General features: G+C 43.3%; 2 protein-coding genes across 2 annotated transcripts; one reads left to right on the top strand and one right to left on the bottom strand.

Annotated features, from left to right (window-relative positions):
• Positions 1–277: 277 nt before the first annotated feature.
• On the bottom strand, positions 278–10514 carry clgn (calmegin). Its single transcript, XM_084571026.1, has 15 exons — positions 10339–10514; positions 7262–7516; positions 7068–7141; positions 6883–6941; positions 6039–6180; positions 5873–5954; positions 5204–5396; positions 4916–5105; positions 4434–4547; positions 4177–4333; positions 3784–3999; positions 3495–3611; positions 3279–3420; positions 3002–3177; positions 278–1292 (listed from the first exon to the last, which is right to left on the bottom strand). Exons 2-15 carry the CDS (start codon positions 7514–7516, stop codon positions 1218–1220), a joined length of 1992 nt encoding a protein of 663 aa, XP_084427152.1. The 5' UTR covers positions 10339–10514; the 3' UTR covers positions 278–1217.
• A 661-nt stretch (positions 10515–11175) lies between these two features.
• On the top strand, positions 11176–15605 carry exosc9 (exosome component 9). The gene is made up of 12 exons (XM_084557623.1): positions 11176–11311; positions 11419–11513; positions 12309–12428; positions 12559–12661; positions 12753–12890; positions 12978–13060; positions 14111–14243; positions 14384–14472; positions 14555–14701; positions 14789–14961; positions 15059–15134; positions 15244–15605. Exons 1-12 carry the CDS (start codon positions 11246–11248, stop codon positions 15305–15307), a joined length of 1287 nt encoding a protein of 428 aa, XP_084413749.1. The 5' UTR covers positions 11176–11245; the 3' UTR covers positions 15308–15605.
• Positions 15606–23767: the final 8162 nt, after the last annotated feature.

The raw sequence follows: 23767 nt of genomic DNA, 5'->3' as shown, positions 1-23767 counted from the left end.
AGGTGAACTACAAAAGCTTAAAACAATATAAAACAAAGTAGCATCAGTGTCTTGGCCAGGCAACAAACAATCACCTGACCTCCAGCTAGTCTAGATATTCTGGGAGCAGTGCGTCTTTATTCTGGCTGACTGACTGACAACGTCAAGGCCAAGGCATTAAATATTACCTATTTTTGCTGCAAGCCTTGACGTCAGTTTTTCTTTGAAATTTTTCCCAGACGTTGGCTCAAAGTAAGCGTATATAATTTAAGAGAAAAAAAAACGCCTTGAGTCACTCTTAACACTGCAATATTACAGAATATTTTTATTCATACGGGCATTAAACAACTCATAACCAAAATAAATAGCGTCATCAGTGCTAATCTTCAATTGTTACAACTTAAAAAAAACACACAGAAGTACCTGATGCTCATTACAAACTACCTAAAATCTAAACAACATCCTTTTTTCAATTTTTTTTTTTAAAGAGGTAATCTTTAAATCTAAGCTGAGGCAAATTTTTCTGCTAAAACGTCCTGATGCCGCAGACACATCTCACACAGACTTCATCACAACCCAGCGTCCTCTCTCGTTACCGAATCCCCAGCAAGTAACTCGGAACTGCGTCCTCGCACGTGTTAAAACAAGGACACGAGAATAAAGTATAACGTCTGAGCTGTAGCCCCTATGATATGCTGCAAAATGGAACGAACGACAGCAGCAGCGCAGACACTCCCTGCCGCCGTCCCTCTGAGAGGAGACGCACTGGTGGATCTACGGTGGCATATGTTCAGAGAGAAGGCTTGGCAGCAGAGACGAGGGTGAACAGGAACCAAGGTGGAAGAGGCGGGGCTTTTCAGGCAGACAGGCGTTTTGACAGCAATGGCTTATTGAGGGGAAGAAGGATGAAGAAGCTTAAGATGGAGGAGGAGGGTAAACAGCTAAATGCACAACACACTCTCCCGGGAGCTCATCTGATACTTGAATGAGGAGACAACAGGAAGTGGGAGAAACGAGACATGGGACAATACAGGATGTGGCCCGGGAGACCGCAAACCTGGGAGGGTGTAGCGGAGGGATGGAGGAGACGTGGATGGGGCAGCCGGGGTGACTGCAGGCTACCAGTTGGTTTGGAGGAATTGCATGCTGCTCCGCTCTGGGACGTGGGAGCAGCAGCAGAGACGACCCTTCCACCTCCTCCCTGTCGAAAGGAGACCGCAGGCGTGGGGTTGGCCTCCTCAGTCTTTCCGTACCCTTCTCTTTCTCACAGCTTGTTTGTGGCTCTCCTCGGTGACATCTCCTTTCTCTTTCGGCTGCGGAACAAAAAATTGACAAAGGAGGCGTAAACAGCACACTTGTACTCATGCACATGATTTAAAATAAGTGTAGAATCAGCCCAAAGTGTTTAGATTACGCAGAAACTTGAGACAAATAAAGACCAGTTAAACACATTATCAGCGTTGAAGAAACAAGAGCAGCTCAACTCCCTGACGGCACATTACTCACAAGGACACAGCAACAGAGACATGAAGTAGACTAAAGTGAAGGACGGTGAGGCAGTGACCGCAGTGTTCACCGATGTCTGGAGGTCACCGTAGATTAAGAAGACTGCTGCCTTCAGATGCAGCTCGTGAACTTGTGGTTACGATGTGGGAACTTACAGGCTCCGTGTTTAAGTGATAACATTAATCCAAGTCTAAAGACCGATGTGACTAACTGAACTAATCTCATGTTTGAGGCTAATGACTAATGGGAGCGTGTGATACATGACATGAACAGTTTATCTTAAGGAAACACTGTCCGTGACTAGGGATGGACATCGCTACTGATTTCCTTCAATTCAGTTCCAATTCACAAGGTCCTGATCTGATTCATTTCCAGATATTTCAGTTTCAAAACTATTTTTACTTAGTTATCAAAGATATTTTCACAAAACTAATGGTTCCAGAGATTTGTGGCATGGTCCACCATATTGTACCTCTAATTGGCTGGTTTTATAGGTCTTTGCTTTTGTCCAGCTCTTCTGTGTCTGCCACAGTTTGGATGTCCCTCACACATGGTCTAATATTGTTGTACATTACCATACCATTAAATGGACAACAATCGAGTCTGAGGACTATATAAATCGATATAGATCTATAGAATCTATTGAAATCTATTTCTTAACCCCAGTCCTAAGTTCACCACGCTGATAGCGGGGTGGGAACAACGGGCGGACTCAGATGGAGCGTTGTCATTGCTGACAGTGGTAGTAGTGGTGGTGGCATAGAAGAACTAGTTCTGTCCATGCACTGACAATATTTTTATGTTCTGCTTGATGGGATGGGAAATACACAACGGGGTTACCTAGGCAACCAGAGCCTGGAACAGCCAGCTGTCGGCAACAAAGAGCGGATGAGGCCATTGGGAATAGCAACCCTTTCTTCAGACGTATAACATTTTAAAGCTAAACGACTCGACCCCTGTTTTTTAAACCAATGCACAACCAATCAGCAACCTTTAACCCCTTAACGCCTGAATTGATTTTTCAATTATATAAAGAAATGAATTATTTGTATATTTGCTCACCACTCTGACCGGTCCCACGAGAAACTAGTGCTTGCAAAAGGTTCCTAGGAATTTTTTGAATGTGCACAAACTGACATTGGAGTATTACATGTGTTATTTCGGCTGCAGTCTGAGCGGAAACAGTGCGTCGCGAATTCGCGACACGAGGCGTTAAGGGGTTAAAATTAATAATTACCCTAAAACCTGAGATCTGTCACTTGAATACGAGCTATGAACACAACACTAACAATGTAGTGCATCATAAGTTGGTACAGCATTCATTTGGACTTGTGTTTATGGTCATGTGATGAGTCCGATACTCTCCTGGTGACTTCTGTTTCCGGTTTAACATGTGTTAGAACAGGTGTAGCTGCTAGTTCACACTTCATCTCTACATCTACTGCTCTTAAAATATGTCCCACATCATTTAGGGTCTTCATGAACACGTCATTGATTTTCTCATCCCAACACCAACCTCATCTTCTAATGTTCTCTCTGGAGCTTTGCTTTCATCTTCCTCTTCCTCCTCCTCCTCCTCTTCTTCCTCTTCCTCCTCCTCCTCTGCTTCATCTTCATCATCATCACCCTCTAGATTGTCCCCTCCAGCATCTGCGCCATCGTCCTCATCCTCAGCCTCTTCTTCTGCTGCTGCTGCAGAGGGAGGAGAGTGAAAGATGAAGAATTACGATCCGGAACAAAGCAGCAGTAAAACACCCAATACCATACAGATGTCCTGTGTTTGACCCCCTCACCTGCAGCTGGTGCTCCGTCTGTAGCCTCAGCTGCTTTGTCTTCCTCATCTGCTGCTGCCGCATCCTCTTCCTCCTCCTCCTCCTCTTCTACATCAGCTTGGGGCAGATCCACCTTTTTGTACGTGTAGTCTTCCTCTGATTTCTGGGAGAAATGGTTTCATAGTTACGACGGATTTTCATAAATATGAACAGAAATCTAAAATCAGTTCTTGGTACCTTTGGCCAGCAGAAGAGGACAGCCAGACCTACGGGCAGGCCGACTGTGAGTACGTATATCACCCAGAGCCACGGTCTCTCCTCTGCTGCCATCATCAGCTGAGAGAAAATCCCTGGCTGTTGAGGAGGGATGAGGAAAAAAGGAATTAAAGATCAAGAACAATCTGGGAGCATCTCTCCCCATCATCCCTCACAGAAATGTGATGGCCCTATGATAAGTTCTATGCACCCAGTGACACTGTACAAGTGCTGCCCTGCTCCTGCTGCTCATACAAGGCAGCAAACTAACCTCGTTAGCGCTGGCCACCAGTTTCTTCAGCCCCCAGCTGTCAGAGGCCCAGCGGTCGGCCACCTCCTTGTGAGAGGTGATAATGAAGTTGTCGAAGTAGATATCTGAGGTCATGGACCACAGCTCCAGCCCCAGAGCCTTGAATGGCGTCATCCTGAATGGCTGCAGATCCTCAAAATACTCCGGGTTAATGATCTTACGTGGCTTCCAGACTCCCTTCAGAGAGGACAAACGTGGAGGAAACAATTAGAAGAAAAGACTTCAGCACGTTGGCGACCGCAGCACAAACAGAAAAGCCTGTTTGTGGAAGTGAAATGCGTACAACAGAAGTATAGACAGTACATCCAGGTACTGTAGCAGCAGCTTCCATGAAAGCTAAAGATCAGCTGCTACCTGATAGTTAGGATTGTCCACCAGAGGAGCTTTCCATTTGCCCTTGTACTGAGGGTTGTTGATCATGGGTCGCTTCCACTCCCCGCAGCCAGGAGCAGTCTCACAGGCTGGGTTAGGAATCTGCGGGGCCTCCCATTCTCCGTCCATCTCCTCGTCCCTGCACACAGGTGGGGACACACATGGATGAGCTGTCAGGCTGCATCGTTCCTCATTATAATCAACACGATTCAAAAGCCAGTTGGAGTGAATTCCTTTACCAGTCTTCTGGTTTCTCTGCATTAGGGTCAGGGACAAACTCTTTTTCATCATGCAGCCAGCCCTCGGGCTTCAACGCGTCAGGGTCCTCAATCTTGGCAGGTGCATCCTCATCCCTTGGACACACACATCAAGGGTTGTTTATTTACTGAGATCACTCATGTAGTTCCATTTAATCAAGCCTCATCTGGGACAATAGTATCACTACACACACGAGCTGAAACTATGCATCAGTGTAACCCATGATGTTAGTTATATTTGAGAGAAAGATCATCATCAAACAAAAAATAAAATAGAAAATAAAAAAAATAATCAAATGATCCAACAAATCATCTGTTAGTCAGCAACAAGAACACATGAGGAATAAAGTTCCTGAGGTAAACTCATGTGGTTTACCTCAGCATTAGCTATATGAATGGTGTAAGATGTTAGCTAAAGAGTTCTAGCCACCACTGGCGTGTCTGTCAACTAGTGAGAGGGTTACCAGTCATCAGGCTTGGCAGCCTCCGGGTCAGGAATCTTGGCTCTCTCGTCCCAGTCCTCTGGCTTGGAGTCATTCGGGTCGTCGATCTCTTTAGGAGGGTTGACTGGAGGCACCACGTCGTGCAGGAGGTTGCCGCGGCTCACGCTCGACTGGTCGATGAACATCTCATAGCTGTTGTCTGGGTTCAGGACTGAAAATAGACAGAAGTACATAAAACTAAATCTTCAAGGCAACATCACCGAGTGATCAGTACCAATTATTAAACTGTACGATGATCATTCGACATACCCAGAGTGTAGAGGTGAGTCTTCTTGTCAGTGTAGAACTTCTTCAGGTCGACGTCGGCCCTCTTGGCGTGCTTCTCCTCAGTGTCTTTGTTCAGGGGATTCTTGTGGCGGAAGATGAAGTGCAGCTTGTAGTCCTCTCCGCATTTGTCCGGTCCAAACATGATGGTGTAAGGTGTACGGTCGTGGAATTGCTCCTACGGGGTAGAAGAGAAAATAATGAAACAACATAGTGTATTTAGTGATACATGTCTGATATTTACTTGTTTGATAATAACTGGATACTTAGGATTTAAAATCTGAAAGATTTTGTCAGTATTTCCATAAATGATGAGAGAATCGAGTCCACAAGACCAAGGTTTTAAGAGACAGTAAATATTCTAGGTGTCTAGGCTAACGTTAGCTAGCATGCTACAGAGTTTTTGGTTTAATTGGCAGTAGTGCAACTTGCAAATACATTATCATCACCTACTACATGAATGCTTGTCTCTGTTTAGTGTACATCTGCTTCCCTGTGAGATCACAGTGTGAGTGTGACCTGACAGGGCAATCCAAGAAACATCTTGTCGTGTGTGCAAGTTAGCAAGTTAAGTGTCAAAACTAGGGAGGATACTAAATCACCCGTAGTCTTTGCTCATTTCAATTAGGAAAACATAAACATATACGCACTAACCAGATTGAGACTGCCAGTGTCTGAAAGTAGCTTGATGTACGCTCCACCACAGTCGATGCCATCCTGGAAATTCACCTCATACCTGCGACCAGAGCAAAATATTTCAACAAATCCAGGTCGTTATTTTTTTTTTTACACCAGAGATTAAGCGTTTCTGTGGACTCACTGGACGACCAGGGGTTCATCCTCGAACACAAAGGGTTTGTCCAGCATCGCGGCGATGGCGTGGTGTTTGGCGCGGGACTTGAGCACCAGGCCCTGGTCTCCTGGAACCTTGTTCTCTTTCAGCTGCTCCACAGCCCACTTCCCTACGGTTAGAGGAAGATTACTGCTTTTAGTTTGCGAAGGTTCTCAGTCATCCTGCTCATGGTGTGAATAAAAACAAAGCTGAAACGAGGGCGACTGGACTGGCAGGGTTTTTTGAAGACGTTTCACCACTCGGCTTCTTCGCTAAATGACTGTTTTTCTTTTTCGTTGGCTGGTACTCAGATTCAGCCAATCACAGGTAAGCAGCTGGTCGTTACAGACCCTAGCCGTTAGAGTTTCAGGTGGACAACACCCACAGATGATCTTATTTAAACCACAACTCCCCACCAGTCTTTCAGAACAGAAGAAGCTACTTGGATGAAACATCTTCAAAACAAAAAACGGACAACAAATCCAGTTGCCTTTTGCATTGTTGTTTAAATATTACTTCTTTTAAAAACAGCCCAGGCTTTGTTTTCACAGCCACAGCTATCACTTCTGCGGGTTATGATAATGTTTTCCTAACAGCTTAATCGTTGGCATGTGTGGTTTCAGACATTAAAGCATCTCGAGCTGAGGAACTGTGAGGTCGTGCTGCAGCGACAGCCAACTGAAGTGTTATTATGGCAAACAGGAAAGACGAACATTAGCTTGGCGGTAGCAAGTCTTTATCCTTTGAATCACACGTGAGAGAAGTGATTCTGGGAGACGTACAGACATCAAACACACATCTGGTTTAGCAGAGAAAAGAGAACACAACGGACCGTCGTATTTGGCGATCTCCTCTTCTGCGTCCTCTTTCATTGTTTTTGACAGCTGCCACCTGCAGATCACAAAACACTTCATTCAATCACACTCTGAGCACACACTCTAGTGTATTCTGGTCACTCGATGACCCAGCATGCACTAAACATCTACACTGTGTTTTTTTTACTCATGTCAGCAATACCTGTCCAGTGATCCATCATCAAATGTCTCTGCAAAGAACACATCTCCAGTGGGAATAGGAGTCTTGTACGTTACCTATTAAAAGATATCATACATGGTTTTAATACAGTGCTTTGCAGCTGTTGATAAAATATAGGTTTCGATTCATTTCAGCTCCACATTTGACTTTATCTTGATTTATGACCAATTTCCAACCTGGAAGGAGACGTCGGCATCATTCCCAGTGCTCCCACCCTCTGTGCCCTCGTCGTGTGTCTCATCAGACTGCTCTTCATCCGTCACCATCGCTTCCTCCTCTTCCGCCATGAGAACCTTTAGCTCCTCCTCGTCCAAGCCCAGATCGTCATCCAAGTCATCGGCCTCCGCCTGCTTCTTGTGGGCCGCCACAGCCGCCACGGCCAGGAAGGACAAGAGCAGCACGCGCCACATCCAACCTCTGTCCACCTTCATCTGCAGCAGGAAGGAGAAAAAAAAAAGGGGGGCGTTAGCGGGAGGGGTGAACGCGGTGTGAGATAAGGGAGGGTGTGAGAAGCAGAAGGAGGAGGGAGTGGTACGGGAGGAGGAGTGAGGGGGGATGGAAGAGAGGGCAGGTGTGAACAAGATAGCTTTTATTTATGGAGAGCAATGGGGAATGCGCGTGGCGGCCGTGGTATGAATAGATGAGCGTGCAAAAGAATGGAGGTCACATTAGTACACGGTGTTTTATGTTTTCATAAGATTTCTTTCCAAAAACCTTTTCTGCTGTGAAGGTCCTGAGGAGATACCAGCTTTTAAAATCTGCCTCTCTGAAACCTCAGTCCCTCCTTTTCACCTTAATAACCTCAATTTGTAGCAGCGCATGCACAAGAAAAATGTGCATTCGAATCCATAAAAGGTAATCTGATGAATAGCGGTATAATCAGAGATCTGCTACACCAAGCAACAGCTTCAACGACCTCCTATTGATCGGCCCACACCTGCTCGCTCTCCCTGTGAGCAGCAGGAAATGAAGAGCGTCACAGCAGACAGCACAGCGGCACGCTTTCCTTAATTTCTAATTAACTACAATTCCTAAACTGCTGTTGTTCTGTTTGCTCACAACAGAGCACAGGAGGAGAATCAAAGGCGTCGGTGTCTCAGGAGCAGAAACACTGACGGTATAAATTCTTCAGAGCTGCTGCATTTGTGCTGCACAGAATGAAGTCGAGATATTAAACGGAGTTAATAGTTTCTGAACGAATAATTGGCTTCTTCATGAGTTTAGAGTGAGCGGTCAGTTTCCTGTCTGCCCTTTCTCACCACAGACAAATGTGTCCTACAGGGTCTTTTATCTATAGACGGACGTGAGCATGACTCTAGCTGTCAACACACCACACACTTTTTATCTTGTGCTATCACATGTCTCTGTCAGGGTCTATGAACCGAGCCAAGGTTAGAGCTCGATGGAGGGGGACTAGGTTAAAATATAGCTTTCAGATAGAAACTTTAAAACAACATTGCTCACGGATCTTATGGTTATAATTTTAGTATACATTCAAGAGTCCTGCACTAAATCCTGCTTCATGACTGCTCTAATGTTCAGTTGATGTTGAAACAGCATCACAAAGATGGTCATTCAAGTAGATGATAATTAGGATGATGCCCACTGACTAAGATGTCAAAATAATAGGAACATCCTCATCTTCTTCTTCATCTTCTGTAACCGCTTGTCCTGTGAAGGGTCGCGGGGGGCTGGAGCCTATCCCAGCTGTCATCGGGCGAGAGGACAGGTCGCCAGTCTATCGCAGGTCTAATAGGAACATGTGTGCCTAATAAACTGGCAAGTGAGTGCATTTCCTCGTATGTGAAACATACACCAATCTGCCACAACATTAAAACTACCTGCCTAATATTGTGTAGGTCTCTTCTGCGTTCAGTTATGTGTCCTGTGGTGTCTGGCGCCAGGACCTTAGTAGTAAAGGGAGTCTATGAGCGCTATGGGGCCTCTGTGGATCAGGTTTGTTTCAGCACATCCCACAGACACTCGATCGGATTGGGATCGATTGAATTTGGAGGCCAGGTCAACACCTTGTGCCGTTTTTGAGGTATTTTAAGGTTTTGTGGCTCAGTAGGACGTATTGTCCTGCAGGGGATGACTTCTGTCAACGCAGGGCAATGGGGTCAGCAACAATTTTAAGGGTGGCCTCATTGAGTGTCTAAGCAACATTGCATTGTAACTATGTTATTCGCTCTATCACCATCAGCTGCATGTATGAATTCATCTCATTCTTTCTGCTGCTTTCCTCTCCCGCCCACCTCTCTGTCTCGCTACCCACCCTAGCCTCAAGCAGATGCCCTCCCCCCATATGAGCTGGGTTCTGCCTAAGGTTCCTCAATTCTTCCTGTTAAAAGGATTTTTTTCTTGGCCACTGCCTCATTGTTGCCTACTCTGGCGGGGTTCAGGCTCTCTGTTCTGCCTTGAAACCACTTGGATTGTTATTTGCGTTGTATAAATAAGACTGAATTAAATTTAACTTCACCGGTTTTCATCTGATCGGCATATGCAGCTAGGCCTTGTATGCTTTCAAACAGAAATCTGGAGGTCACACCTAAAATGAGCTGCAGGGACACATTGATAACATCTGTCCTGATGTCTGTCCAACAGTTACATTTAGCTGGGTCCAACTAAACAGCTGTATGATTATTACCAGACACAGTCATTATTACCAAGTGTAGGCAAAGGGACTACTTTGTGTTATCCAGTGTATGTGGTGTAAAAAAACAAACAGGCCACCCTCAAGCTTCAACCCAAGTGCGTTGTAGCTACATCCCGTCTCAGCCCCTAGTTGATGCTAGATAAGCAAGTTTTTCGTTAATAATCTCCATCTAGAAAAAAACTAAACGTTGTAGTAACACGTGCACTAAAAAATAAAGGTCATAGGACAGAGACGTGGAGCTAACATGGCTGCCAGCGAACACTGCAACGTCCAAACTCCTTTTAGATGAATGGCTCTGGCTGCAGCACCTGCTCCGCTAGCTAACGTTAGCTAGCCTGGACGGCGCGCAACGACAAGCACGAACGGCAAACGTTAGCATAACATCAGATTAGCTGGTAAAACTAATGGGCTTATAATACAGGCAGCCCCCTAATTAAAAGGCGCCCTGGCGTTTGAAACACAAAAAATATTTTTATAAGTTAAATGTGAAGAAAAAAAGTCCTGTTAGAATAGATAGCAACGGTTAGCCTGCTAAATAACGGCGACGGTGTCGCACAAGCAGGGATGGAGAGATTGAATGAGCGCACATAAACAAACCTTCTTGGAAGTGCAGGAGAAGAAAATCGCGATAAAACTGCTTCTTCCGGAAACAAGCAGAGGAGAAAATCTTGTGCGTTGGGCCCGCTGAGGTTTAGCACTGACGTACGGCTTGAAGGAACACGGTTCTCGGATGGAGAGACTGGACCGTAGATGACAGCTTCGGCCGGGATAACGGTGCGCGGCTGAAGTCCCTGCAAACTGAGCATGCGCAGTTCGAGCAGATGCAGAGCGTGAATGGTGCCTTCATGATCCGTAGAAATTGTATGAAATAATAGGCTTAAGTGATGCCGAAGGTGTTAAAAATAATTATTTGTCTTATTATTGCATTTAATATAAATAGTATTTAATTTTAATTTTTTAATTTGCTTATACTACTTACATTTATTTCATATCCGTGAAGCAAAAATATCCAAGTAGATGTTATACTAATAATATTTATGTTGGTCTTTATTTCAAATAAAAGAAAAAGAAAACACATGCTCCAAAAAGGTTTTAAATGGCATTGACAGATTGAAAAATATTTTTACTTGATGGTTGTGAAGTTCCGAATTTGTCCAAAGGTTAAAAGGGTGCGAGTTCCTGAAAAATGTCTAAATTACGAGCCAACATTTAATGCATCATGCAATCGAGCGGCACCAGCATTTCAAAGTAAAAGCTTATTACTATTAAATCATGCTGTTGTAATTCTTGTAATTCAATACAAAAAAAATGGAAAATAATCATTTGAAAAAGTTGACATAATAATGACAGTAAGTAACACAAATACACACATAACACACTAACGTATTTTGCGGCTTTTAATATGGCATGTGTTTTTTTCTCTTCCGGGTTAGAGTTCAGACATTGTTGATGGCGGCCACATGCTCGTTGGAGAAGTGAGTGATACCGCATAAAAACACGCAGAATGAAGGACACGCCGCTGTCCAACTGTGAGCGGGATTTCTTGCTTAAAGCCATCGAAGAGAAAAAGGTGCGCTTGATTCTCAACGAGTCCCTTTTTACACTAACAGCACTGATGCTTTCAAGAGATTTTCATGTTATGTGGTGTACCAATATTCTCCTGTCCTGTTCTTGCAGCGGCTGGATGGACGACAGACATATGACTACAGGAGGATAAAGATCACATTTGGGACCGACTATGGATGCTGCTTTGTGGATATGGGAAAAACCAGGTGAATCTGTGTTTATACATTTTCTACTGAAAAAGAAATACTCTGTATACACTGATGAGTATGACTTAATATTGTGTAGGTTTCCCTTTTATCACCAACACAGTCCTCACCCGTTTGGGGCATGGACTCTGCTAGACCTCAGATGGTGTGCTGTGGTATCCCCCAGCACATCCCACAGATGCTGGATTCAATTGAGATCTGGGGAATCTTGAGGCCGTGTCAACATCTTGAACTCCTGACCCATTGTTGTTTTGTGGCAGTGAGCATTATCCTGCTGAAAGAGGCCACTGACCTCAGGGAATACTGTTTCTATGAAAGGGTGTACGTGGTCTGTAACAATGCTGGGGTAGGTGGTACGTGTCAAGGTAACATCCACGTGGACGGCAGGACCCAAGGTCTCCCAGCAAAACGTTGCCCAAAAGCATCACAGTGGTTTGCCTTCTTCCCATACTGCATCCTGGTGCTATGTTTTCTCTTGCTATGAAATGCACCCAATCATCCACGTGATGTAAAAGAAAACCCCATGCATCAGACCAGACCACCTCCTTCCATTGCCCTGTGGTCCAGTTCTGGTGCTCGTGGCTGGTTCACCACCTTTTCTTCCTCGGACCACTTTTGATAAGTACGGACCACTGCAGACCAGGAACACTCCACAAGAGCTTGTCACTCGCTGCCTAATATTTCCCACCCACTGACAGAAGTCATAATAACCAGATCATCAGTGTTACTGTCTTCACCCGTCAGCGGTCATAATGTTATGGCTGACCGGTGTATGTAATGCGCTGCCTTCCACAGGGTCATGGCCCAGGTATCTTGTGAGCTGGTGGCTCCTAAAGAGAATCGACCAAACGAGGGGATCATGTTTTTCAACATCGAGCTGTCACCGATGGCCTCTCCAGGATTCGAGCAGGGAAGGTGAGGACAAACTGAAGGGACGGTGTTTGCATTTAACTCCACATCATATGTTTTTATTTGAGGGATGTGTTGGAGTGTGCGTGCTTCATTGAGTCAGACTGTTGTAGCGGTAAATCATCTTTGTCTCCAGGCAGTCTGAGCTGTCAGTGAAGCTCAACAGACAGCTGGAGAGATGCCTGAGGAACTCCAAGTGTATTGATACAGAGTCCCTGTGTGTGGTGTCTGGAGAGAAGGTAACACACGCACACACACACACACGCACATACATTAATATAGGAGCTTGTAACAGACAGGAACTGGACCCTTTGCTGTGTGTGTCATCAGGTGTGGCAGATCAGAGTGGATGTTCACATGCTGAATAATGATGGAAACCTGATGGATGCTTCCAGCATAGCCGCCATCACCGCTCTGAGCCACTTCAGACGGCCCGATGTCGCCATCCAGGGAGAGGAAGTCACGGTGGTGAGTCGGCAGCTGCTTCACTAAACCCGCTGAGGCTCACATTGTTTTCTTTAACTTAACTTCCTCTTGTTGTGTTTGTGTCCTCAGTACAGTCCAGAGGAGAGAGACCCTATTCCTCTGAGTATCTACCACATGCCCATCAGCGTCAGCTTCTCCTTCTTCCAACAAGGGTGAGACGTCACGTTTCAATTCAACATATTCTGTTCGTTTTTTCTTTTTTTTAGCAATATCTTTATTAAACATAAGACAAAAAAGGTCCACTCTACAAATGTAACTTAGGGAGGGGGTGCCATATCCTTATCTGACATAATTCGTGTTTCTCCACGTACAGAACATCACTAGGAGAGGAGAAAATAAATAAATAACGACAAGGACCAGTAAAAACTGCATAAACTAACAATCAAGCACAACTAAACAACACAAAGCATTCTATTAAAAGAAAATAATAATCTGGATGAATGAAAGGTTGGGAACCAGCCCCATCGGAGACAGCTTCAAAGTCCTGCGTTCATGTACAGGTCATCCTCAACATATTACATAGCCCAGGCTGACTATGATCCATCAGATCCTTCAACACAGTCTGCCACCAGTATACACCAATCAGCCACAACATTAAAACCACTGACAGGTGAAGTAAATAACATTGACCATCGTGTGACAATTCAGTGTTCTGCTGGGAAACTTTTGGACCTGGCATTCATGTGGATGTTACTTCGACATGTGCCACTCTACCTTAACCAGACCAGGCACCCCCACCCCATAGCAATGACACTCCTTGATGGCAGCAGTCATCCCCAGCAGGATGCAGCCTGACACAGGAAAGCACACAAAAACAGTTTAGGAACAACTAAAAAAAAAACATGACGAACAGCACAAGGTGTTGACCTGGCCTCCAAATTCGCTAGATCCCAAACTGATAAAGTCTCTGTGGGATGATCCACTGAGGCCCCTCCCCTCAACCCATAGGACCCAAAGGCAACCGCTAACAACATTCTGTTGCCAGACACCACAGGACACCCTCAGAAGGCCCATGTCCATTCTCTGATGAGTCACAACTGTTTTGGAGGCACAAGGGAGACCTACACAATATTAGGAAGGTGGTCATAATGTTATGCCTGATCGGTGTAACGTGCGGACAATAAGGGACAAGCAAGCTGTCTTTATTTCGACATTATGATGGTCTGAACGGTCCACTCTTTCCTCGTACCGCATCTCTGCAGAACCTACCTTCTGGTGGATCCATGTGAGCGTGAGGAGCGAGTGATGGACGGCCTGCTGATGATCGCCATGAACAAACACAGGGAAATCTGCTCCATCCAGTCCAGTGGCGGCATCATGTTGCTAAAAGAGCAGGTGAGAGGACGCCGTGTGTTGGTTTTGTTTCTGGGAGTGTCGGCTTTCATGAACTTTTCCGAGAAAAAAACAGAAAGATCTTCAGATCAACTGAACAAATGTTATTGCGCTAGTTATTTATTTATTTTTTATTGTTGAAGGTCATGAGATGCAGTAAAATAGCCAGCGTCAAAGTGTCTGAAATCACAGAGCTCATCAACCAAGCCCTGATGAATGACAAGAAAGCCAGGTGAGTGGAAATGTAAGCAAAACATAACACCTGCAGTGTTTTCAGGACCTAAATAAAAAATACTGCATTTTAAACTTTCCAGGAAGGAAGGCGGTAGGTGTGGCTTCGCGGAGACCATGCCTCAAGAGCGAATCACAGCTCTGAAAATAGACGAGACTCCCGTAGAGATGGCAGATGCGACGGAAAAAGCCAACGACATCGTCCAGAAAGCAGAAGCCCCGCCTCAGAAGTATCCTGAGCTGAATGACTGCAGTGGAAATGTATTTATTTTTCTGTCACTTTGTTATTAGGACACTACCTTAACTGCGTAATTCAGGGTGCCGTCCCCAGTGCTGCCAGTCCCAGGTGTCGGTCAGGTGGGGCAGGGTCTGCAGAACAGCTGGGGACTGGAGGAAGAGGACGATGAAGAGGAAGAAGAAAACGATGACAGTGGTGAAGAAAAAGTAACAAAGATGGAAGAGGAGATGCAAGAAAAAAAGGAGATAAGAGGTTATTTAATATTTTAATGTAATGGTTAGGTAGAGGAAAATAACACATTAAAAGAAAGTTTAATGTGAATGAGCCTTCAATTTGTTTCTCTTCACAGGAGATGTGGTTGAGCTATCAGACAGTGAAGAAGAGGAGGTGGTCATACTTCATCCGGAGCCTCCACACAAAGCAAAGTAAGCACACCAGTTCCCTTCCGTATATAAAAGCTGAGGAGTCCTGGACTCTTTAAAGACTGTAAAATTATTTGGTTGTTTTTAATCAATGTTGTTTTCCTGCTTTCAGAAATTCAGGCTCCAGTTCTCAACAGAAGGGGGCAGCAACGTCCAAGAAAAAGCAGAGAAAATAAGCGAGGGGTTCTTTTGACTTCAAAGATGTTTCCATCTACAGCAGCTCTCCCTCATCATAAATACTGCTCCGTCTTTACATTAAGACGTTGATTGCTTTACAGAAACAGAATTAAGTTTGTAGTCGTTTGGATCAGTTCAGAAATGGATGTACAGAGAATTATTTTGTCAAATAATGTATTTTAACAGTTAGAGGAAGTGTCATTTATTCATTTATTGACTTTGTGTTTCAATTCTGTCTACATATTGGTATTTTGCCAGAATAAAATGACAATTAAACCGTATTACCAAAAAAAATTACTTCGTGTTTCAGTCAAAGTATGTGGTAATTATACTGTGGTAACAGAGAATCCTTTAACGGAGAGTAGTGTAAATAATTATTTTTTGTGTGATGCGGTCACAGTGACACATGGTTCTGATAGGAAAAAATACACAGTGTTAAGGATATACAGAAGGGCGACTAAAATCACAGGTTCCACCGAGATTTGAACTCGGATCGCTGGATTCAGAGTCCAGAGTGCTAACCATTACACCATGGAACCACAACCGCCAAACAGTGAGATTGTTTGACCAAAGAAGTCAATCACTAGTGATAGTTTATATTGATGGTCATATAAATGATAAGAACTACATACATATAGACTAAAGATCCTTTTTGTGTTAGTACCTAGTATATACAGTCAATTGTTAGTACCCATTATGACGTCTTAGTGGGCGGGGCTTAGTGTTAAGGCAAAACAGTCCTTACCCAAGAAATACAAGTTTTGATGCAGCTAAGCGATGCTCTGTTAGCTGGGTTATAAATAATGAATGCAAATAACTGAACTGCATGTTTTTCTTACCATTGCTCGAACTTTGGGAAGGAAGGAAAAGGAAAGTGGCCCGTACGGGGATCGAACCCGCGACCTTGGCGTTATTAGCACCACGCTCTAACCAACTGAGCTAACCGGCCATGTGTGCGCCATGGTGTTATACTCTTTAAATATACAGCGTGTCACGTCTATTGATTGATGACAGTAAAGTACCTTTTGATTAGACTTGTGATTTTAATTTCTTTCTAAATTATTTCTTATAAATATCTTATCTATATATATATATGTACATATATATCCAGCTCAAATCTGAAAATAAATTATCACGTTCCATTGGTGGGTGCTACATGTCTGAGCAACATCCACACAAATGAATGCCAAGTCCAGAAGTTTCCCAGCAGAACATTGTGTTGTCACAAGATGGTCAATGTTATTTACTACTCCTGTCAGTGGTCATAATGTTGTGGCTGATTGGTGTATACCACATGTAATACAACACCAGGGACAAGGGGCATCCTTGACAGACTGCCAGAAACATGCTAGTGCTGAGGATAAGTCACATTATTCTGAAACCTGCAAAATATCATCACGTGATTGCTGTGAGTTAAATGATAATACTAAAAATCACTGTGATTTATCCAACTATTTTTCACCCTTTGTAGCTCACATGTTTTAAATTCTCTCTGGCATCTGTTTCCAATCTAAAGAACTCTATACCTATTATACATCAGACTCAGAGATGCAGGCCTCCTATTGTAAAAGCATTTTAAAGCTGGCAGTGAAACTGAATATGCTTTACTGTTGAAGCTGACAGAGCCAAGCTCATTCCACATTAGTTTGGTTAGTTTTGTTGCAGTTAGATGAAGCTTCACAGTGGCAGTGAAGAAAAAGTTACACGTAAATTCATTCAGTAATATTAAAACTAAACCAGTTGTTCTGGTTGGTCGGCCCGAAGCACAGCAAAACCAATCAGGTGTTGATTCAAACCAACCGTGGCCTGTGTTTGGTTTCAAATAATAAAAGCACTCGCTTTTATTTTTTTACTTCCGGGTTTGCCATAGTTTAATTTGTCAAGATTTTAGGTGACATATTTAAACAGTGGAGACATAAAACAACATGGATTTACTGAACAACTCACTAGGGGTTGAAGGACTTCCAATTTTTTAAAGTCGACTAATATGTGGTGAAGTTGTTAATTGACTGTTGGACCGTTTTTCTGCTAGCGTTAGCAGATGTCTTTTCAGATGAGTGTGCATTGCAGTAGTACATTTGTTGTATTTCAGGACTGACCTACATATTCTGCATGTCACGGTAGAATGGGCTTCATCTTTAGTGAAATCCTTCTCTTCCTCGAGAGTTCAGGGCTACTTTTATCTCTTCTTCTTCGTCTTCTTCTTCTGATTGACTGATAGGGTGCAGCGAGCATTGCTGTAGCATTTTTTTTTTTTCACACAAGACACCCACACATGTGCAAGCCTGGTAGCTCAATCAGCGGAAAAGTACTGGACAAAGCAGAGCCTGCCCTCATCACTGCCATCGATGGTCTGACACACAAAGACACGGCTGGGCTTCTCAGAGTATTAAATGACCCACATGGGCGGCGCGTGGACTCAAACTCAAGCTATGTGACCCTTCACTGCACAAGCGGGGTCGCTGTTACAGCTGTAGCAGCCACCGCAGTGCATAATTTAACAGCCAATACAGCGTTACGGTTGTGTGGAGGCCTGGGTTGCTCTCTGTGCTGGCTTTCTTTGCAGCTTTTCTGAGTGTGCATGGAAAAAGGGGCTAAACACACTCAAAACGTCCCTCTGCATCTCCACTGCAAGGCCCCATCAAGAGGACCCTGGTGCATTTATTGAGTACCAAGTATTGGTACTGATAAATTAACCATATTTGGTCACATGCGTACTTTGAATTGGCACAGAACCTAGGCAGCGACTAACTCACGGGAACGCAAGTTAAGAGAAGGTTGCTAACCACCCACAGGCTGTTGAGTAATCTTTGATCACCTACACACCTGTGAAGGTGTAGGTATTTTGGATGGAGCGTGTGACAGGTTAAAAAGTACTGGAAAGAAATTAAGAGAGTTTGCTTTGCATAATCAGACTGACACACAAATTCATTCATTCATTCATTTTCTGCAACCGCTTGTCCTGTGAAGGGTCGCGGGGGGGGGGGGGGGGGGGGGGGGGCTGGAACCTATCCCAGCTGTCATCGGGCGACAGGCGGCGCACACCCTGGACAGGTCACCAGCCTATCGCAGTCGCTTCTATAAATTAGGACACCGTTAGAAGATGGTCAGAGTGCACGTACAGCACAGGTGCACAGAAGAAAGTCCCTAAAAAAATCTACTACCACATTTAGAAAAGTGACATCAAGCAGATTTTATTTTTATTTTTAAGCAGGTGGAGAATAGTTAAAACTGTGCACATAGAAGGTGAATGCTCAGAGCAGCTCAAGAAGGGTCGCTTGTTTCTGTTTTTGTCTGCTGGCCAAATGAAACCCTTCAAACTGAATCTCTCCCTGTCTCCTGAAACTTTTTTTATGTTTTAGGGCAGAAGATTAATGGTGTGGTGGAGGTCATGCTCAGAACTGGCCTTTATTTGTGTGAATTCTGCCCCATCGCGATGCCCGGTGCATTTATTGATACCAAGCACTTCAGACTTGCACTCTGGGTAATTTGAACTTGACTACAAATCACAAACTGGGGAGGATGAGAGGACACAGTTCAGTAACTGCAACAGCAATGTAATTTCCCCACTGTGGGATAAATAAAGGATTATCTTATTTTATCTTTATCTGTTACTGACCCCCCCCCCCCCCCCCCCCTTATTTATCCTCAGTAAAACAGATGGGTCAAGAACACATCCAGATATTTGGACTGTACTTGATCATATGCAGATGAAGAATGTCTATGCATGCTTCCTTACAATGTTACTATAGTCTCTAGACTACATGTCTGGAATGTCTCCTACGCCCTGGAGTTTTACCGTTTGAGGTTGAAACCGTTTTGTCTTTGTCAACTGTATGTCAGACCTTGAATCATCCCTTGTCACTGGAGATTATATCAGACCTCAGCAATAACAGCATCTACATTCTGTCCCCTCCTTTCTTGTTTTTTGGATCTTTATCTGTTTCTTTGCCAATGTTCTCGTTTGGCTTACCTTCCCAGACCCGAGGCTCTGTGTCAAGAGCAAAAAATATCCTATGACATCATACCTTAGAATAAGGACATTGAGTGAATTTTTTAACTGAACAAAGCGTACTTTGAAGTGGAACATGACTTTTACCAGTCCAGACAGAACGAATATTGAGAAACGCCAGCAAACAAATGCATAACCTTGTTTACCTCAGTCCTGTACACCTGTGAAGGTGGAGATAACCAGAAGCCTGAAGAAGATTTGCATTTTTAATCTGATTTGTGGAACTAAACCATTTGGTTTTTGGTCTCACATCTGGGTTATACGACAGCTGGGATAGGCTCCAGCAGACCCCCGCGACCCTTAACAGGAATAAGCGGGTACAGAAGATGAATGAATGAATGAATCTGGGTTATATGTTGCGGCCCTCGAGCCAGGTCATAACCGGTTTTAATGGTCTTAAAAATATAAGCAGCTAAAATAATTATGATTTCAGTGTTTTGGTAACCTTAGTATAGCAAAGAACAGGGATCCAACAAGAAAACAGAAATGTTAAATACATACATACACAGAATTACCTAAATGCGCTTAATCATGTATTGTAAATAAACACAATTTAAAGCAACTGCTACCTGCAGTAATTCAGATGTACAGTCCCGCTTAAAAGTATTTGTGTCTCTCAGAATTTTCTACATTTCTGCATAAAAATTATTCAAAACATCACCGCATTTTCACACAAGTCATTAAAGGGGGATTACCGCTTTTTACAAAATGGACCTTATTTCTGGCATAAAATACGATTGTTTATTCACCCATACATTTTTTTCGCCATTTGGAGTCATTCGGATGATATTTAGATCCAGTGGAGTGCTGCGTATATCCATATAGTGGGAGTGAATGGGGCACCGAAACGCAGCCTCTAAATAACACATTATCTGCCTCAAAACACGTTAATTTCACCAATATTTTGTTATGATACGCTAGTGCTATTCCCCGTTGAGTCTGGAGTTACCTGTTATCATCATCCGGGGTCTGTAGATTGACCTACTAACCTCTGACCTGGATGATGTTATCTCTGAGTTTCGAGGCAGATACTGCGTTATTTAGAGGCTGCGTTGGTGCCCCGATCACTCCCACTACATGGTAACACGTGGCACTCCACTGGATCTAAATATCGTCCGAACGACTCCAAATGACACCAAAGTTATATGGGTGAGTAAACGATTTATGCCAGAAATAAGGTCCAGTTTCTAAAAAACGGTAATTCCCCTATAAAGTAGCAAAAGAGAACCCAGTCAAATAAATAAATTGATATTTAGCAAACTGCAGACTGGCACTTCTAATCTGTATTGTGATGCATTGCTCGTTTCAGTTTTTGATTTATTTTCACTTTGTCATTATTGGTTATCGAGCGTAGATTGGTGGATAAACGCTTTATCCATGTTTATTAAATGTGCAAAGTGTGCGTCTAATATCTGCCGCAATTTCCTGTAAACCTGTAAATAATCATAAAGTTTAAAAACATTTAAAAAGAAGTTTTGACATGTAAAATGAATAACAATACTTCACATTCTTTATATTCATTATATTTAGTTAATTGATGTTAACCCTTTCATATAAGAGCTCAGATTTCAGATCTCAGAGGATCGTTCAACCAAATCAGCCTGCAGCCAATTATCACCTGTGTGAAATTCTGAGCAAAGCTTTCTTAGCATCAAATCTTGGGGAAGGAAAGTTTCAAGACACAGGCCATCAAGTTAATTTGTTGTTCTCCCTCTGGGTCTTTCTCTCCCCTCTAGAAAGACGTCCTGACCCAAGATGTCAGCTCTCAAATGACCCAGGAGGGTGACATTTCAAACCAGCTGCTTAAGGCCGGCCAACAGAGACACAGAGGCCTCATCAGACTGGAATTCAGTCCGATTCAGTCCTGTCTTTCCTTTCATCTTCTTATCATTTTTTAGGGGTTTAACTGATTCTTTTTGAACTTCAGCTGAACCTAGAAGGACTCTCTGAACGTGGTGTAACATTTGCTTTTCAGGGAAACTGTCCGTTGTAGCATGTCAGCGGGGAGCAGCTATTAATAAGCGTTATCCTCTGCTTTGAAACCTGAGCTTCTTCGTACTAATTAGAGGAGTTTTTTTGGTTGAACCCACCTTTTATAAAAAGAGTGAGAGAGAATGACAAGCACAGAGCCTCTCCTCCACCTCCACTAAACCTGCACATCTGTCCTCACACCAGAGCCATCTGGCATCATATAATTTGCATTGAATGAAATCATGTATTCATTGCGTTACTCAGTACACTTACTGTATGTTGCTTTTTTTCCTTTCGTGACTTGAGGCTCAACCGATCAAGCTACCCCCTTAAACTTTCCAGTCCTTAACGAGGTCATGTAGGCAAAGCGTGTCGAGGCCACTCAACATAGTTGGTTGTTTAGCTGCTCAGAAGCTCAAATGTCGTCTAAGAGGCAAACTGTTGGACCAGATGTGATAAAATGAAGCTTGGTCACATGAAAGCATTTGCACTTAAGGAGTCAGTATTAATAGTTCAGTTTGGTGGTGTTGATGGCCACCAGTCGAAGAGCTGGTCTTTGTGTCAGCGGTGTTAGTGCATGGATCTATGTCTGGTTATCTACCAACATGATCGAGTTTGTTGTTGAACAACAGCAGGATCAAACAGCTGATCAAAAGATCTGTATACTGGGTTTTACAGAAATACATTTACTGCCATTTGAAGTTAATACTGCTGAATTGAACCACTGATTAGTTATTGCACCACCAAAAAATGTATTGTGTGTTTAACTGCACCGACATCTCTAAAAAGAAAGCCAAAACTTTAGTGCTCACAGCAGAAATCAAATTTAAGTTGTTGATTCACTTCCTGGGTTTTGCAGAGAAAAAACAAACAAACTGTTGAATAAAACGCCTTTATGGTTTGTAGAGCACAGACTCATTACTTGTTGTTTGGGCAGCACATTTTTGTCCAAGGTTCAAAGTGACACAGTGACATGTCTCTTGCAGCTGAGTGGTTGGTTGGTGGTTGTTCAACAGGTTCTTGTACTCCTCGTGTCCATCCCTGGTCCTTGGATCACTGATGATAGGTACCGATCACTTTCCCTGAATGTTCTGACCCAGTGGTCTAGACCACTGGTGTAGTCCAGGGTATACGCAGGTATACGGCGTATTCCTACTTATTTTTCAGTCAGCATTACGTATACCCACTTCTAAATCCCCCCTGATGCGGCTAGTACTGGCTGTCAGGGCCTTCACTGATTACACTGGTTAACTTTAGGCACGAGGACTAATGAGACAATCAGAGGCAGAGTAGGACGGGGGATGCGCTGACCACCTCTGGAACCTGATTGGACACCTCAGGTGCTAGTACGACTCCAGTTAATTTACAGGTCACTGCACGTCCCGTTGAAACATGCGTGTGATTCGAATGAATGGAATGCGAATGAGAAACGCAGCATCTTACAAATAATTTTGAGGTAAGATGATTTCCAAATGAGTCATTGTTTTGAACTACTCACAATATGACTAAACATTTAGAGAAGAGATTTTGTTGCCAATTGTTGCACTGTGCAAGTAGGCAAAAGTTATGGAAGGCTAACGTTATGTTAGCCTAAAGCTATGTAGCACTATATGGACATAATGTGGGGGGAAACCATGCCATTGTTGGTTAGTAAGTGTATAATCAACCCAGGTCATAAGGATTTCATACTAGACTGTAACGTTAGATGAAACTGTAATAAATGCCCAGAGATTATATCAATGTCCATGAAGCTTGTATGTTATTGTAAAGGTCTAAAAGTATAACGTTAGCCAAGTTACTTCACCTGACGTCAGACCCTAACCTACATAATCTAGTTTAATCTTATGGTGGCTGGGTTGGTAGTTGATTTTAAAGTAAGTTAAAGCACAGGAATGGAGATAAATAATTTAAGTTTCGACCTAACATAATACTGAGGTCTAACCAGGCTGTCTTATTTTGTGTAGGGACAGATAACAATGAAAAGGAAAGGGAAATATTGCAGACTTGTTTATAAGGAAGCACATGTCAGACCCAGATCAGACCCAGACAGACCCCAGCCATGAAACCAGCAGCCCTGGCAGCTCCCAACCAGGAGAAACCCAGTACTGGGTGGAGACAGTATGTCACTGTTGATGTGTTGTAAATGCATATATTTTTGTGAATTGTTAACATATTGTTTTGTTGAATGATTTAAAATAACATGTTCAAAACAAAGCATTCATCCAAAATATGATACTCAGTATTTGTAGTGATATTTATATATATCTAACAAAGTATGCTAGAATAATGTTCAGCTATTGGAAACCAAATAGTTTGCTTCAATTTTATGACAGTACACTTTTGAGTTTATCTGATTGGTTTTGATGTGTGGAAGGGAATGATTTTTGTATATTATTTAAGGTGAAATATGTACAAGGATTCATTGTCAACTTCAGATTTTAAGTATTTTATTTACATAAATGTTGAAAAATCCCTG

The sequence above is a fragment of the Chelon labrosus genome (genome assembly GCF_963514085.1).
Source record: "Chelon labrosus genome assembly, chromosome: 2".
NCBI lineage: Eukaryota > Metazoa > Chordata > Actinopteri > Mugiliformes > Mugilidae > Chelon > Chelon labrosus.
Note: the sequence above shows the minus strand (reverse complement) of the source record. Positions and strands in the feature narration are given on the sequence as shown.